This window comes from Podarcis cretensis, assembly GCF_951804945.1.
Source record: "Podarcis cretensis genome assembly, chromosome: 8".
Taxonomy (NCBI): Eukaryota; Metazoa; Chordata; class Lepidosauria; order Squamata; family Lacertidae; genus Podarcis; species Podarcis cretensis.
This window is the reverse complement of record NC_137177.1, coordinates 83,275,441-83,291,886: the sequence shown is the minus strand read 5'-3', so window position 1 is coordinate 83,291,886 and position 16,446 is coordinate 83,275,441. Positions and strand designations below refer to the sequence as shown.

General features: G+C 52.9%; 1 protein-coding gene across 2 annotated transcripts in view; it reads right to left on the bottom strand.

The window, feature by feature from the left end:
* Window positions 1-3,504: 3,504 nt before the first annotated feature.
* The window catches only part of LOC307221945 (anoctamin-7-like), a 32,179-nt gene continuing 19,237 nt past the window's right edge, over window positions 3,505-16,446 (bottom strand). The window contains exons 19-23 of one of the 2 annotated variants that reach the window (XM_079986875.1): window positions 14,585-14,790; window positions 12,138-12,280; window positions 11,938-12,028; window positions 11,109-11,271; window positions 3,505-4,030 (exon numbers count right to left, since the gene is read on the bottom strand). In XM_079986875.1, coding sequence (XP_079843001.1) covers window positions 3,999-4,030; window positions 11,109-11,271; window positions 11,938-12,028; window positions 12,138-12,280; window positions 14,585-14,790 — 635 coding nt within the window. In that variant the 3' untranslated portion in view covers window positions 3,505-3,998. The remainder of the gene's footprint in view (window positions 4,031-11,108; window positions 11,272-11,937; window positions 12,029-12,137; window positions 12,281-14,584; window positions 14,791-16,446) is intronic. The other variant, XM_079986876.1, reaches the window with a different exon arrangement.

Here is a 16,446-nt window from a genome sequence, read left to right as displayed (position 1 = left end):
TTTTATTTTATTTTTAAAGAAAGGTCCCTGGCCTGTAACCTTTATTGGGATGGTAATAATTTAACTCAGAAAAGGCCAAAGCTTTAAAGTTCACTCACCTGAGACTGGAGAAATAAATTGTTTAATCAATTATGTTTTTAATGTTTGATGCCATATTGTGTTTTAATTTGTTGTAAGCCGCCCAGAGTATAATAAATAAATAAATAAATAATACTCTCCTACTTAAAAAATCCACCCAATAAATTATGGGATGGGGGAGAACAGGAGGGGCCTCTCTCCCTCCCCGTTGGCTGTTTCGGGCATTGGATTCCAGAGGCTCAGATTTGCTGGCGCATTCATTTGCTTCCGTGTTCACTGATCTGTACCGGTTTTCAGAAGAGGATGCGGTGGGGAGGATTTCTCCAGTACTAGAGAGAGAAGCACTCCCCACTTCCCTGCCACCGCAATCCCTTTTGCAAACCCACCATTACCTGTTTTGTGCCCCTGGAGAGGACAGCTCTACCTGTCCCCAGTTCCTGTAACTACTACCACCCCCCTATCTGATGCCTGGTTCCCTGCGGGCATCTCTGTGTCCACTGTGGCTCAGCAGGAGAGCACCTGCTCTGCATGCAGAAGGTGTCCGGTTTGACCCCCATCACCACCCACAGGTAGGATGGGGAATGTTCCCTGCCTGAAACCCTGGAGCAGGCATAGGCAAGCCTGGCCCTCCAAATGTTTTTTGAGACTACAATTCCCAACATCCTTGACCGCTGGTCCTGTTAGCTAGGGAGGATGGGAGTTGTAGTCTCAAAACATCTGGAGGGCCGAGTTTGCCTATGCCTGCCCTGGAGAGTCATTGACGCCATTTAGTGCTGCCAAGGCTGAGCTAGAAGGACCAACTGTCTGAACTGGCACAAGGCACCTTCCTGTTTGACAAAGCAGCCGTGCCAAAGCAACTCTGCACGTGCTCAGTTGTTGCCAGTTGCTTCATCTGTTTCAAACCAGACTTAGCTTGACCTTGATGCAGCGACGGGGGAAGTCACTGAATCTCAACTGCGTCGTCATTCCTGACCACAAGCCAAGCTGGAGTCTGGCAACATCTGGAGGGGCACAGCTGTGCATAGCTGTCAAGTGTCCCTTATTTGAAGGGACAGTTCCTTATTCCAGCGCCATGTCCCGCTGCTGTCCCTTACTGATAAATGTCCCTTAAATGATGTCCCTTAAATTTCAAAGGAAGCAGCTCCTCTCCCTCCCTCCCTGCCGGCCAGGGCGGAGGGAGGCTCCAACTGTGTTGCTTGGCTGTGTTGCTCACCCAATAAGAAGTCTAAGAACAACTGGGGGTGGAGCTTGCATGCCTTGTGTGTGGCTAGTTAATGCAAGCTGAGGGGGGTTTTGAATGCTGGAAGCCATTTTGTTGCACGTGCTGCAGCAAACTTTGCAGTGCAAAGCCAGGCCGGGGAGCCATCTTAAGTTGAGGCTGCATAGGCCTTGTGGTGCATGTGATTCAGATTCTATTCAGTTGAGCCTCTGGTTACAAAGTTGGTTGGACAGTGTTCTCGAAGCTACCAGCATGAGTTTGACCAGACTGCAGGAGGACAGGAAGACTGGAGTGCCTGGAACAGGTGAGGCTGCAGGTCCCTTATTTTGGCTGCTGGTCCCTTATTTTCAAATCTGTAAGTTGACAGCTATGCAGCTGTGCCGTGTCTACACCGAACACTTTGCTGCATCCTCCAAGCCATTTGACTGGGCCAAGGCTGCTTGTTGGCTTGTCTTCAAAACTTCCCTCCTCTGGAGGCTCACAGAGGGTGGTGGTGGTGATGAACGAGAGAACAGAGTGGACCCCTCCCCTCTTTTCTGAGCCCCTCCTGGGCAAGACTCCCCTTGGAAGGGAAACTTGACCCCCTCAGGTACAAAAATGCCTGGGGAGAAGCTCTGCCCCTGCTTTCCCTGCCCCACCAAGAACGCACGTGGTTACTCCACATTTTATTCATTCTCCTGTGTGATATACAGAACGTGGGGCAATTCTGGCTGCCGCTGGAGGGTGGGAGAGAGAGAGAGAGAGACCATGCAGGAAGGGGGGGCTCACACTGGGCAGCAATAATCGTGCACGGCATGCAGCATGCCCCACCCTCCCAGATCATCATCAGCAAGGGCACACCCCTCCCCTCCTACAATCTGCAGCCCCATATCTCACAGGCTCCCGACTTGGAGCTGAAAGGGGGTTTTGTGGCAGGAAAGGGGCTGTTCCAGGAACCTAAGCCCAGCTCATTTGCAAGGCAAGAACAACAATGGAGGGTTCATCTCCATTCCCCTCCTGCTTTTCTGCAACCTGCCAGAGGAGAGGGAGGGGAGGAAGAGGAAGAGGAAGAGGAAGGGGTGGCTTTGAGTTCACATAAAACCCGCCAGCCAGCGAAACAACAATCTCCAGTGCCAGGGCAGGCTGGCTGTGGCTCCCTTCCTCGCCTGAAGTTTCGAGGTTTCCTTTTTGGCCCTCCTGTGCCAGCTGCTGCCAGGGCTGCCCTTCTCGGTCCCTCTGATGAAAATGTCCCTTGCCTGCTGCTCCAGCTGCCTGGGAAGGCCTGGGTGACACTCAATGGTTAGCCTGACTTCCAGAGTCCTTCCGGACCAGCCCAACCACAGGATCAGCGGACACAGAATGCTCGGTGTAGACTTGGCTTCAAATTCCCTGCTTAGCCACGATGCTCGCAGAGGGTCCTCCGCTTGAGGGTCCTTCGGCACGCTTGAGGCGTTGCTTTTCCACAATCAGGAGGGCGTGGGATTAAGATGGTAGTTCCGCACAGCCCCGGATGTGGCACCGAGAGGCTGAACAGAAACCAGAGCAAGAAACCACAAACAGCAGGAAGCTTCTAACTCAAGGCAAAGTTGCCCCTCTTCTAAGCCTCACTTGCACTTTGCCAATCCAGAAAGGCCAGGTGTTGGTGGGGACGCGAGCAAAGAAGACACAGGAACGCAACAATTCAACAGCCACGTTGTGTGGGTGCACCGTAAAAAGTGAGTCAGCTGATGATGCTCTTGTGGAAGGCGCCCAGTGTTTCTGCTTGAGGAGGGGCCCTGCTTCCATCCTCCTTCCACTTCCTCGCTTCACCTTGGGCAGGATCAAAACATGAACAATATTCAGCTGTGCGCACTCTGAAGCTCTGCTGCACCTCGAGGATTTCTTCATGCATGGGTATGGCCCTCAATGCTCCCAGGAGAACACTGTTCCTGCAAGTTAAGGGCATCCCTTCCACAAATCCCTGAGAAGGGAAGTGTAGGCAGGTGAGCAAAACAGCACATTCGCTCGGTTTTGCAGCAGGGACGGCGTTTCCACACATCTTAACACGGAAAGCATGAGTTCTCGAAGCAGCCCGTGGCGGCGGGAATGGACGGTCCACGAAGACACTGGATTGATATTGCAGACGCAATCCCTCCTATCAGGGATCTGTGGTAGAAACCCTCCGCAGAGGACCTTGCCTGCAAAAGTGCAACCCCGGCCTCCTCTCTCCTTGACCCAGGAGACGCTGCTGTCCTCAAGTGAAGCAAAGGACAATGGCCCTGGGAAGAAGGGGGCCACGCAAGCCAGCCTGTCCTCCAAGCCATCAGAACAAGGGGAAGGATCAGCCCTTCCCTTTGGGTTGGAAAGGAACTCGGGTGGGGAAATTGTTGGCGATGCCATTTCCACAGTCCCTGCAGTCCATCTCTGAGGAGCAGGAAAAAGGTCAAGAGGGGAAGGCGAAGAGAGGCTAGGCAGGAGGGCCTCAGGACCGCCACGGAAGCAAAGTGGCCCTCATTGTAGCAGTGGCGGGGGGTGCAAAGGGCATGCAACCCTCCTCACCCCACAAGTCCAGCCTCTCTTGCCCACCTTCCTGGTCCTTGAAGGGGCCACGAGACTCTTGGCTGAGTTTGTGCCAGTGATGGAGCCCTCTAGGAATCCTTCCTCCATTGCCTTGGCTGAGCCTCCTCTTCAACAGAGCCGATGTGTGTGGTCAGAAGTGGCTGCACCTGCGGGGGGGGGGGCGCTAGTTCACGCTGCTGGGTAAAAGGCTGCTTGCTGTATTGGGAGGAGGAAAAGGAGGAAGAGGTAATAATAACAGTAACCACAAATATGTAAAACCAGGGCAGCAGGCTCAGAGGTTTGTGGGAACCAAGAGTGGCGGTCAGGGGACAAAGAGGAAAGTTTCTTTTTCTTTTTCTGACCAATTGGGATGGGGCTCTTTCAGGTTTCTGCCAGAAGCCGTTCCAAGGCTGGATCTACACTGACCTGTTTAACATTATTAGAATGATATTAGATCTATCGTTCTAAAATGTCACAGGACATACTTGTGAATTAGAGCATTTTTGGCCTTGGTTTCCCCCCCCCCCCCGTCAAAACACTGTCTCCCTCCTGCTGGCTGCTCTGGTGTCACATTTTAATAACGCATTACGAGTGTTAAAAGTAGGATGTAATGTGTCCATATATGTTATCAAAGCAATTCCTTAACCCTTCCTTAACGTTAAAAACAGTGAGTGTAGATCTGCCCCAAAGCACAGAGGCCCAGGGCAGCTTCCAAATTTTGCAACTATGACTCCAAGCTGCGTCCCTGAGCATTGGCCATGCTGGTTGAGGGAACTGACAGGAACTGGGAGTCCAGCCTCACCTGGAGGGTGCCATTTTGGCTGCCTGTGGGTTCTGTGGCTCTTATTTCCGTTGGACAAAACCCTCCTCACCCTGGTTCCTACTTAGCTCGTCAACCAGGGCTCAGCCTTGGCATCAAGAAATAGGTCCTGGGGCCCAGCACTCTCAGACTCTGCTTAAGTGAAGACCAGCCTCCGAGGGGAAGGGGGATCTTCACACAAGAGGGCCAGATCCACTTGAATTGAACAACCTAAATTTGTTGCCATACCAAGAAATCACAACTGCAAAAGAGTGATGGTTTGGCAGCAGTGAGTAGGGGTGCAGTGACCCTGAGATGTGGCTGGGTTGCAGATGGAGGACGGTGTCTCATGGACCAAGTGCCACTGAGGCACGGCGGTTCCGTGTGACACGGAACATACCAACGCCCAGCACAAGGTCACTGAGCCGTGCGAGACAGTCGTGACTGGGAATGGATGACCACGCTGCCACGGAGAAGAAACAATTTGTGGGACGGCCTGGAACACAATACCGGACACACCACAGCACGACAACACAGATGGCGCACAGCTACCCAGTAACAGGGGCAGGGCTTAGTTTCAGAAAGGGAAACAGGGATTGCCGGCTGCCAACTGCAGGCCCCACCCCACCCTGCCCGGGCACGGAGGGGCTTCTCTTGCAGCGATGCAAGAGGATTCCGTGGGCAGCGGATTCGTGGCTATGCCAGTCCCCAGAAGGCCCTGAGACTCCAGCACGTGGCCGCCCAGGTGCTCCTCAGCCTTGTCCAGACAGGATGAAGTTCTGATTCCTTGCCGCCTCTCACGCAACGAGGAGGAGTGAGAATTTGTCAGGAAGGCACAGGAAGGGGGTGCGGGGGAAAGGGGCTCCCTGCCCCATCCAACCTCTCTCTCTCTCTTTTCTCTCAGGCCCAAAGAGTCTCACTCTTCCACAACTGTGGGAGTGTAGCAAATACGCAGAAAGAAGTTCTGGTTTTGTCGGCCACACCTCCCGGTGGAGACACCCCAGCCCCTTGCCCTGGATGTGCCAAGAGCAAAGGCAATGCACTCTGCCTATGCCCAGAGGTGCTCTTCTCTGTGGACATCCTACCAAGCCTCCACCCATCCCTAATGGGTGGACATTTTTCCACCTTCGCCGCATCAAGCAGTTGGTCCCTTACCTTTCCCGCCCCGCCCTGGCCACAGTGATTCCATGCAATGGTCACTTCTAGGCTTGACTACTATAATTCGCTCTACGTGGGGCTGCCCTTGAAGCTGCCCCAGAAACTCCAGCGGGTGCAGAATGCTGCAGCGAGGCTCCTCACGGGGTCTCTGCCATGGGAGCATATTCACCCAGTGCTTTTCCAGCTGCACAGGCTCCCGGTGGAGTACAGGGTCAGATTTAAGGTGCTGGTTTTGACCTTTAAAGCCCTTCATGGCCTAGGACCCTCGTGGACTGCGTGGTGCTTGTTGCCTGCTGCCCAGGAGGACTCCCCTGAGTGAGTGCTTGAGGGCCCTGCTCTTGCCACTTACCATCTGGCCTGGGGCGGGGCCTGAAGCCTCATAAGGACTGCGTGGTGCTTGCTGCCTGCTGCCCAGGAGGACTCCCCTGAGTGAGTGCTTGAGGGCCCTGCTCTTGCCACTTACCATCTGGCCTGGGGCGGGGCCTGAAGCCTCATAAGGACTGCGTGGTGCTTGCTGCCTGCTGCCCAGGAGGACTCCCCTGAGTGAGTGCTTGAGGGCCCTGCTCTTGCCACTTACCATCTGGCCTGGGGCGGGGCCTGAAGCCTCATAAGGACTGCGTGGTGCTTGCTGCCTGCTGCCCAGGAGGACTCCCCTGAGTGAGTGCTTGAGGGCCCTGCTCTTGCCACTTACCATCTGGCCTGGGGCGGGGCCTGAAGCCTCATAAGGACTGCGTGGTGCTTGCTGCCTGCTGCCCAGGAGGACTCCCCTGAGTGAGTGCTTGAGGGCCCTGCTCTTGCCACTTACCATCTGGCCTGGGGCGGGGCCTGAAGCCTCATAAGGACTGCGTGGTGCTTGCTGCCTGCTGCCCAGGAGGACTCCCCTGAGTGAGTGCTTGAGGGCCCTGCTCTTGCCACTTACCATCTGGCCTGGGGCGGGGCCTGAAGCCTCATAAGGACTGCGTGGTGCTTGCTGCCTGCTGCCCAGGAGGACTCCCCTGAGTGAGTGCTTGAGGGCCCTGCTCTTGCCACTTACCATCTGGCCTGGGGCGGGGCCTGAAGCCTCACAAGGACTGCTTGCTGCTTGCTGCCTGCTGCCCAGGAGGACTCCCCTGAGTGAGTGCTTGAGGGCCCTGCTCTTGCCACTTACCATCTGGCCTGGGGCGGGGCCTGAAGCCTCACAAGGACTGCTTGCTGCTTGCTGCCTGCTGCCCAGGAGGACTCCCCTGAGTGCCTGAGGGTCCTGCTCCTTCCTGCCACTTACCACCTGGCCCAGGGCGGGGCCTGACAGGCCTCACTAGGACAGTTGTTGTTACTGCCGGAGGGGCAGAGTGTTTTTAAAATGTTTTTAAAAAAAATTTTACATGTGGGGGGTGGGGGTGGGATGGATGTTTGGTTGGGTTTGGGGATTATTATTTTTTAATTTTTTTTTTATGTTTTGTAATTTTTACATTTTTTGTTTGTATTGTTTTATTGGTTTTGTTTGTTTAAGGTGTTATTTTGTTCTTAGGGGGAGGGTTCAGGGCTGCCGGGGAGTGGGCCCCAGCCCACAAAATGGCTGGGGCATGTTCCACAGGGGGGGATGCACTGGGACAACCGATCTCAGTGATCACGGGTAGGAGGAGGAGTTACGCTAAGACCAGACCATGTCATTACAGAGGAGGCAGGTTTAGTCGTTGTCTGAGGACTATTCCTGCCTCCGGGTCTGGTCCTGACCGGATGGATACTAGAATCAGCAAGGGATACCCACATGACCTGAAGGTGCTGCTGTGCAATGCCAGGTCAATGATTCATAAGACTACTGCCATCCATGACTTGATCATGGATGGAGGACTTGACCTGGCATGTGTAACAGAGACTTGGTTGGATGAAGCAGATGGGCCTGTCCTTGCCGCTGCTTGTCCACCAGGTTTCTCTTACGCACAGCAACCCAGGCCATGTGGGCGGGGAGGGGGGGTTGCAGTGATTTTTAGGAAGTCATTAGTTTGCACCAGGCGTCCTATTGGGAAGACCCAGTTTTCCGAGTGCATGTTCTGGAAGTTGGGCAATAGGGGCAGTACAGGATTCCTTTTGGTGTACCGACCTCCCCGCTGCACCAAGGATTCCCTGCCCGAGCTGCTTCAGGTCGTGGCGGATGTTCTCCTGGAGACACCTAGCTTGGTCGTCCTAGGGGATTTTAACATCCATGCCGACACGACCTTACAAGGGGCTGCTCGGGACTTCGTGGAAAGCATGGCCTCCATGGGGCTGTCCCTGAATAAGTCTGGCCCAACCCATAGTCGCGGACATGCCTTGGACCTGGTGTTTACCTCTATGGATGTTGGTGATCTGACACTAAGTAAAAGCGAAACGAAAGAAGTGCCATGGTCAGATCACTTCCTGGTGCAACTGGACTTCTCTGCGACCCATCCCCTCTGCAGGGAGGTGGGACCAATTCGGATGGTCCGCCCCCGCCACTTAATGGATCCAAATGGTTTCCAGAGAGTGGTAGGGGATGCTTTATCCCATGTTGATGGCCTTTCAGCCGATTCCCTGGTGGCCCGCTGGAATGTGGAGTTAACCAGGGCTATTGACTGTTTGGCTCCGAAGCGCCCTCTCCGATTGCATGGAGCCCGGACAGCCCCGTGGTTTTCCACGGATCTGAGGGCAATGAAACAATCGTTGAGACGGCTAGAGCGCCGGTGGCGGATAACTCATTCCGAATCTGACCGGACACAGGTTAGAGCTCAACGTCGAGCCTACCAAGTGGCGATAGCGACGGCGAAGAAAAATTTCTTCACCGCCTCTATTGCATCTGCAGAAAACAGCAGCAGGAGACTTTTTCAGGTGGTTCACAATTTAGTGGAACCACCTGCAACATCGGGGCCCAGTACGGGCCACATGTTCTCCTGCAATGATTTTGCAAAGTTTTTTGCAGATAAAATCGCTCAGATTCGGGAAGAAGTAGACTCCACCGTGGGAGCAGGGCCGGGGCGGGAGAGTGCTAGAGTTCTGTCTGGTCAAGTTGAGTGGGATCAATTCCAATCTGTTACCTCCGAGGATGTGGACAGGCTGCTTGGACGAGTGAAGCCAACCACCTGTCTCCTGGATCCTTGCCCATCCTGGCTTATAAAAGCCAGCCGGGAAGGACTGGGCGATGGGCTTCGTGGGGTGGTGAATGCTTCCCTCCGTGAGGGAGCCTTCCCAGACCCGCTGAAAGAGGCGGTTATTAAACCGCTTCTTAAAAAACCATCTTTAGATGCGGCCACGATGGCCAACTATCGCCCAGTTTCAAATCTTCCATTCTTGGGCAAGGTGATTGAGCGAGCGGTGGCCGAACAACTCCAGGCACGCCTGGAAGAAGCGGACCATTTGGATCCCTTCCAGTCGGGATTCAGGCCTCATCATGGGACTGAAACTGCCTTGGTCGCACTGGTTGATGATCTTCGGCGGGCTAGGGACAAAGGTGAGAGCTGTTTCCTAGTTCTGCTGGATCTCTCAGCGGCGTTTGATACCATCGACCATAACATCCTTCTGGACCGTCTTGAGGGGCTGGGAGCTAGGGGCACTGTCATACAGTGGTTCCGCTCCTTCCTCCTGGGCCGTGTTCAGAAAGTGGTGGTGGGGGATGAGTGTTCAGACCCCTGGGCTCTCACTTGTGGGGTGCCTCAGGGTTCTGTCCTCTCCCCCATGCTTTTCAACATTTACATGCAGCCGCTGGGAGAGATCATCAGGAGGTTTGGGCTGGGTGTTCATCAGTATGCGGATGATACCCAGCTCTACCTCTCCTTTAAATCAGAACCAGTGAAGGCGGTGGAGGTCCTGTGTGAGTGTCTGGAGGCGGTTGGAGGATGGATGGCGGCTAACAGATTGAGGTTGAATCCTGACAAGACAGAAGTGCTGTTTTTGGGGGACAGGAGGCGGGCAGGTGTGGAGAATTCCCTGGTCCTGAATGGGGAAACTGTGCCCCTGAAGGACCAGGTGCGCAGCCTGGGAGTCATTTTGGACTCACAGCTGTCCATGGAGGCACAGATCAAATCTGTGTCCAGGGCAGCTGTTTACCAGCTCCATCTGGTACGTAGGCTGAGACCCTATCTGCCTGTGGACTGTCTCGCCAGAGTGGTGCATGCTCTGGTTATCTCCCGCTTGGACTACTGCAATGCACTCTACGTGGGGCTACCTTTGAAGGTGACTCGGAAACTACAACTAATCCAGAATGCGGCAGCTAGACTGGTGACTGGGGGTGGCCACCGAGACCACATAACACCGGTCTTGAAAGACCTACATTGGCTCCCAGTACGTTTCCGAGCACAATTCAAAGTGTTGGTGCTGACCTTTAAAGCCCTAAACGGCCTCGGTCCAGTATACCTGAAGGAGCGTCTCCACCCCCATCATTCTGCCCGGACGCTGAGGTCTAGCGCCGAGGGCCTTCTGGCGGTTCCCTCACTGCGAGAAGTAAAGCTACAGGGAACCAGGCAGAGGGCCTTCTCGGTAGTGGCGCCCGCCCTGTGGAACGCCCTTCCAGCAGATGTCAAAGCGATTAACAACTACCTGACATTCAGAAGACATCTTAAGGCAGCCCTGTTCAGGGAAGTTTTTAACGTGTGATATTTTATTGTATTTTTGCTTTTTATGGAAGCCGCCCAGAGTGGCTGGGGAGGCCCAGCCAGATGGGCGGGGTATAAATAATAAATTATTATTATTATTATTATTATTATTACCTACGGGACCACCTCTCCCGGTATGCCCCATGGAGGACCTTAAGGTCCATAAATAGCAACACCCTAGTGGTCCTGAGCCCTAAGGAAGTTAGATTAGCCTCAACCAGAGCCAGGGCCTTTTCAACACTGGCTCCGGCCTGGTGGAACAATCTGTCTCATGAGACCAGGGCCCTGCAGGATCTGATTTCTTTCCGCAGGGCCTGTAAGACAGAGTTGATCCGCCAGGCTTTTGGCTTGGAATCAACTTGATCCCCTTCCCCTCTATCCTTTTTCCTTTCTCCTTCTGTGATGAGGCTGCATTTTAATGTTTTAATGTTGTATTTTAATCTTGTTTTTAAGTTGTATTCATTCAACTTGTTTTTATTATTGGTTGTTAGCCACCCTGAGCCCGGCCTTGGCTGGGGAGTGGGGGTATAAATAAAATTTATTTTTATTATAATTATAATGAATGGGGAGCAAGGACCAAGAGCGGACCTAGCCTCCTCACAAGGCAACATGTTCAGGAGTGGAGCAGGCTGGGTTTGTGTGGAAGAATCCCCTCCTGCAGACCCCACCTCTGCACTCTGCTCCTGCTCCTGGGTTTCTGGTCTTGCAACAAGAAGACGGCACGGACAGGCAGGTGCTTCTTTCGCAAACTGACCTGGCGAGGGGGAGGAGTCGCCACTCACCGTCAGCAGAACATCCTGGTTGTCGGCCAGAGCCTGCTTGGCCAGGTAGCGTTCCCGCTTGATCTTCACGTCCAGGGACTCGGGGACGTCTGGGACCAGCCAGTCGATGAGGCGCAGGCAGAAGAAGACCACGTGCTGGGAGCCAGGAGGAAAGTCCGCGGGTTAGAGGCGCCAGGGGCCTCCACGGCTCTTTGCGACGCTCAGCCACAAGCCGGTGTGCGTTATTCTCCCCATGCCACAGATGGGAAAACTGAGGCTTGGTTCGAAAGGGAATGCCACTCGGGCCACTCTGATCAGCAATTTAAGATGGAACTCCCGCCAGAGCAGTACCTATTTATCTACTTGCACTTTGATGTGCTTTCGAACTACTAGGTTGGCAGGAGCAGGGACCGAGCAACGGGAGCTCACGCCGTCGCGGGGTTACGAACCGCCGACCTTCTGATCGGCAAGTCCTAGGCTCTGTGGTTTAACCCACAGCGCCACCTGCGTAGTCATAAATACAGCCACTTGCCCCAGGCAGGACACCAACCTCATTTCCCCCCACTTGTCAGGGACAGCTGCCCTTCCACTAGCCCTACCATGTGCTTATGTCCCCTCAGCCCCATACTGAGTCAAAACCTTGGGTCCACCTGCCTCTGTGCTGCCTACATGGACTGGCAGCAGTGGCTTTCCGGGATTTCAGGCAGGCAAGTTTCCCCCCAGCCCGACCTGGAAATGCTGCCGGCGGGGATCGAACCTGCGACCCTCTGCATGCAGGGCGGCTGCCCTACCACTAAGCTACACCCCCCTCAAGACGCTCACCTCGAAGGCAATGATGAAGCCCAGGCGGATGGCCAGCAGCTTCCAGTAGAAGAGAGTTTGGCTCCCATGGGGGTCGCGGAAGGCCTTGTACCTGGGGGGAGATGCCATTTCCGTGGGTTAACAGGGCTGGAGGTGCATGTATGTGCCAGGATGCATTCCCTGGGGCTGTGCGGGGTGGGGGGTGAGGTCTCTGCTCTCACCGGCACATGGTGTGGTTGCTGTCCACGAAACTGGGCGGGGCGTAGGCCAGGGTGAAGTTTACGTAGCCGTGCAGGTGGCTGTCGTACTCGTATTGGTACAGGAGGCGAGGGAGGAAGTCCGACGTGAAGGCAATGAGGAAGGCCTGTGGGGAGACAAGGAGACTCATATGGGGGGGGGGGAATGCGTGATCTATGTAGGGCTGCAAATGTCCAGTGTGGGGGTCAGGTGGGATTGCTATGAGGAATTATGAAATATGGAGCAAGCCATTTGTGTCAGCAATGGAAGCATTGCGTTGTCTGGGTTTGATTCATTGACAATAGTTTCTGATCGAATCCCACAAGCCTCTGCACCTGACAGGCACATATAAGCATTCTAAATACAGGCCAGTTGCTTCACCGGGCATCCTCAGTACATAAAGATAGTAGGTTACTTTGATGTAGTTTGTTAATCTTTAGATAGATCTTGGCACTGTGGGTTAAACCACAGAGCCTAGGACTTGCCGGTCAGAAGGTCGGCGGTTCAAATCCCCGCGATGGGGTGAGCTCCCGTTGCTCGGTCCCAGCTCCTGCCAACCTAGCAGTTCGAAAGCACGTCAAAGTGCAAGTAGATAAATAGGTACCACTCCGGTGGGAAGGTAAACAGCGTTTCCGTGCGCTGCTCTGGTTTGCCAGAAGCGGCTTAGTCATGCTGGCCACATGACCCGGAAGCTGTACGCCGGCTCCCTCGGCCAATAAAGCGAGATGAGCGCCGCAACCCCAGAGTCGGCCACTACTGGACCTAATGGTCAGGGGTCCTTTACCTTTACCTTAAGGGCCAGGAAGAGAGTTCACAAGGAGATGGCAAATACTCTTTCCTTGCCATCTTTCTGTTTATGACCTCCAGGGTTTTGCTGAATGCATTCCTCTAGTCCTGTTTTATTTACTCTGAACTATGTATGCATGCTCAAGTTGGAAATTAGCTCTTTGTAGTTTTAACTTTGACTTTGTCCCACATGGGGTTTTTTGAAATGTTCAGAGGAAATCTGATTGGTTCTTACGAACACTGTGTAAAAAGTTCTTTTGTGAATAAAACGATCTGGGCCGAGGAGTGGACAGGATTATTATTGGCACTCCTTCCAGAGTCTTGCTGGTCAAGTCTCGTGTGTATTTTATTAATCAGAGTCCAATTCTTCCTTGCTTTGGGAATGCTACAGATCTAGGGCCCCTGTCACACCTCAAGGTGCAGCTAGGACCCTGCGAATGCTGGGAACAACTCACAGATCCTCAGCCCTTAGTCTTGCAGCCTGACTGCCCAGGTCCCACAGAAGTAAGAGAGTTTTCATAGAAAACCAGACACAGACTCAACTTCCTGTCATGCAAATCATCCCCCAGCCTGATCAGGACTTGGGTAACATGAAGATATTCGCTCAGCACTACTCTCCCCACCACTGTCAGCCAGAAGAAAATTAAGAGCCGTGAAATCGGTTATGATACACTGGACAAAAGATTTTGGATATAATATACAGCTAAAAGAATGGGAGAGGTTGTGGAAAGAATAAAATTTACAGCATGTATTGTTTTGAAAGAGCATATGATGAAAATGATGTACAGATGGTATATTACACCTGTGAAATTAGCTAAAATGTATGTGTCAAGTAATAAATGTTGGAAATGTAAAGAAAAAGAAGGATCATTTTATCATATGTGGTGGGAATGTAAGAAAGCAAAAAACTTCTGGGAAATGATATATAACAAGATGAAAAAGATGTTGAAATATACATTTTTAAAAAGACCAGAAGCATTTTTTACTTGGTATTATAAGTGAGGACATTAATAGACAGGACATTAAACTGTTTTTATACGCAACAACAGCGACAAAAAAAAAAAAAGGAAATCAGAAATGGAAGCAAGAAGAAATACCGACAAAAGAAGAATGGCAGATGAAATTAATAGAACTACGCAGAATTGGACAAAATGTCAGGAAGGATTTGATACCTGCGGGACCAGAGATTCACAGAAGATTGGAAGAAATATAGGAATTATTTGAAGAGCAACTGTAATCAACAAATTACATTAGTAGGACTACAAGAAGTTTTGTAAGGAGGAATAAATGAAATATTGCAAAGAAAAAAAAGAAGAGAGATATTAGTTATGATATTTAAATGTAATAGTGAAAGTAAGAAATGCAAAATTAAGTGGAAAAGATTGGAAAATGTTCAGATATGATTGATGGAAGTCAAAAAAATTGAATAACTCTGCTTCCAACTCTGCTATTCTATGCTTCTATGATGAAATGCTTTTCCTCTTGGGCTTCTGCAGCCCCCAACAGCAGCCACTTGTCTTGGACTTGGCTTGGGAGCCAGCTGCCTTGGGGGGTGGGGCTGCTGGGTGGAGAAGCCGCCTGCCCCAAGCCCTGAGCTTTGTGGGTTCATGGGTAGGGTGGGGTATTGAGTTCCTTCCGGACTCACGTTGACAATGACGGAGATCTGGGCCAGGACATCCAGGATGAAGAACCAGACGCTGATGTCTTGGGCGCGCTCGGCCACGGGGCGCCGATACTCGCAGGCGAACTTCTGGGCGTCCAGGCGGATCTCGACCCAGTTGTTGAGCAGGGCGAAGAGCGGAGCCAGCGGGAAGGCAGCCACGAAAATGGTGATGAAGCCAAACTGGAGCACTGAGGGAGAGCAGGGAAGCTCATCAGGGTTAGAGCGACAACCCTCCCCAAAGGAAAGGGGCAGGATAGAGGCTGGCATTGCTGGCCCCTGACATACAGCTCTGAGCTGGAACTGGGGTGGCAGAAGGAGAACGGAGCGATCTCCACTTTCCTGTGGTGGTCAGGTGGGATTGCTATGAGGCGGCGGCAACCGAGACCACATAACCCCGGTCTTGAAAGACCGACACTGGCTCCCAGTATGTTTCCGGGCACAATTCAAAGTGTTGGTGCTGACCTTTAAAGCCCTAAATGGCCTCGGTTCAGTATACCTGAAGGAGCGTCTCCACCCCCATCGTTCTGCCCGGACGCTGAGGTCCAGCACTGAGGGCCTTCTGGCAGTTCCCTCATTGTGAGAAGTGAAGTTACAGGGAACCAGACAGAGGGCCTTCTCGGTAATGGCACCCACCCTGTGGAACGCCCTCCCATCAGATGTCAAAGAGATAAACAACTACCTGACATTCAGAAGACATCTGAAGGCAGCCCTGTTCAGGGAAGTTTTTAATGTGTGACATTTTAATGTATTTTTGGTCTTTGTTGGAAGCCGCCCAGAGTGGCTGGGGAGGCCCAGCCAGATGGGCGGGGTACAAATAATAAATTATTATTATTATTATTATTATTATTATTATTATTCGAAAAATGAAATGCTCAAAGGAAATCTGATTGGTTCTTACTAACACTGTGTAAAAAGTTATTTTGTGAATAAAACGACCTGGGCCAGGGGGTGGTGAGATTCGCACTTCCTCCCAGAGTCTTGCTGGCCAAGCCTCGCGTCTATTTTATTAATCAGGGTCCAGTCCTTTTGTGATGGCCTGGGATTCGGATTCAGAGGCTGAACCTGAGCAATCCCAGCCTGCACAGGAGTCCCCGCCTCCAGGACCAGCTGAGCCGGGGCTGGGGCTTGAACCTGAAGGGCCCTCACCTGTGCCAGATCCTCAGGAGCAGACACCAGCTGAATCTGCTCTGGCTCCGGAGGTGATGGAGGACCCATTGCCTGCAGGTGCTCCACTCTCATCCCCGTCAGGGGAAGGTGAGGTTGCCTCTGGGTCTGGTAACCCTCCAGCCTCTCCTGAGCTGCAGAGGCTCAGGGCAGAGAGGCGGAAGGAACTAAGTTCTCGCAGGAGGAGTGCTCGCCTCCAGGCCAGGAGAGGCGAGTCACCTGTGGACCGGGGCTGCCCTATGCCTCAGAGGAGATAAAAGCCAGCCAGCCCAGTCCCAGGTTGCGGGAGCAACATTGTTGGTAGCCTGTTGCTGCCTGCATGTGTCCTGCTCTTCTGCCAGAGTTCCTGACCTCCCCCGACTCCTTTTCTTTGACCCCGCTTCAGCCTTAATGGACAGCCTCCATACCACACCCTCGACCTTGGACTGGACTCGGACCATGCCGCACGGTAACCCCCCAGGACCAGCACACCTTTCCTTTGCCTTCAGAACGCAACACCTCCCAGCCTTGTTTTTGCCTGGGATCCAGTCGCATCCCAGCAACTGGGCCATTATAGTGGCCTGGGAGTTCTTGTGCAACGACCCTGCCACCCCACAAAAAACAGGACGTTTTGCAAAAGTGAAAGTGATCAGAAAATGGACTGGCTTGTGTGGGGTAATAACCCGAACTGGCTCGGCCCT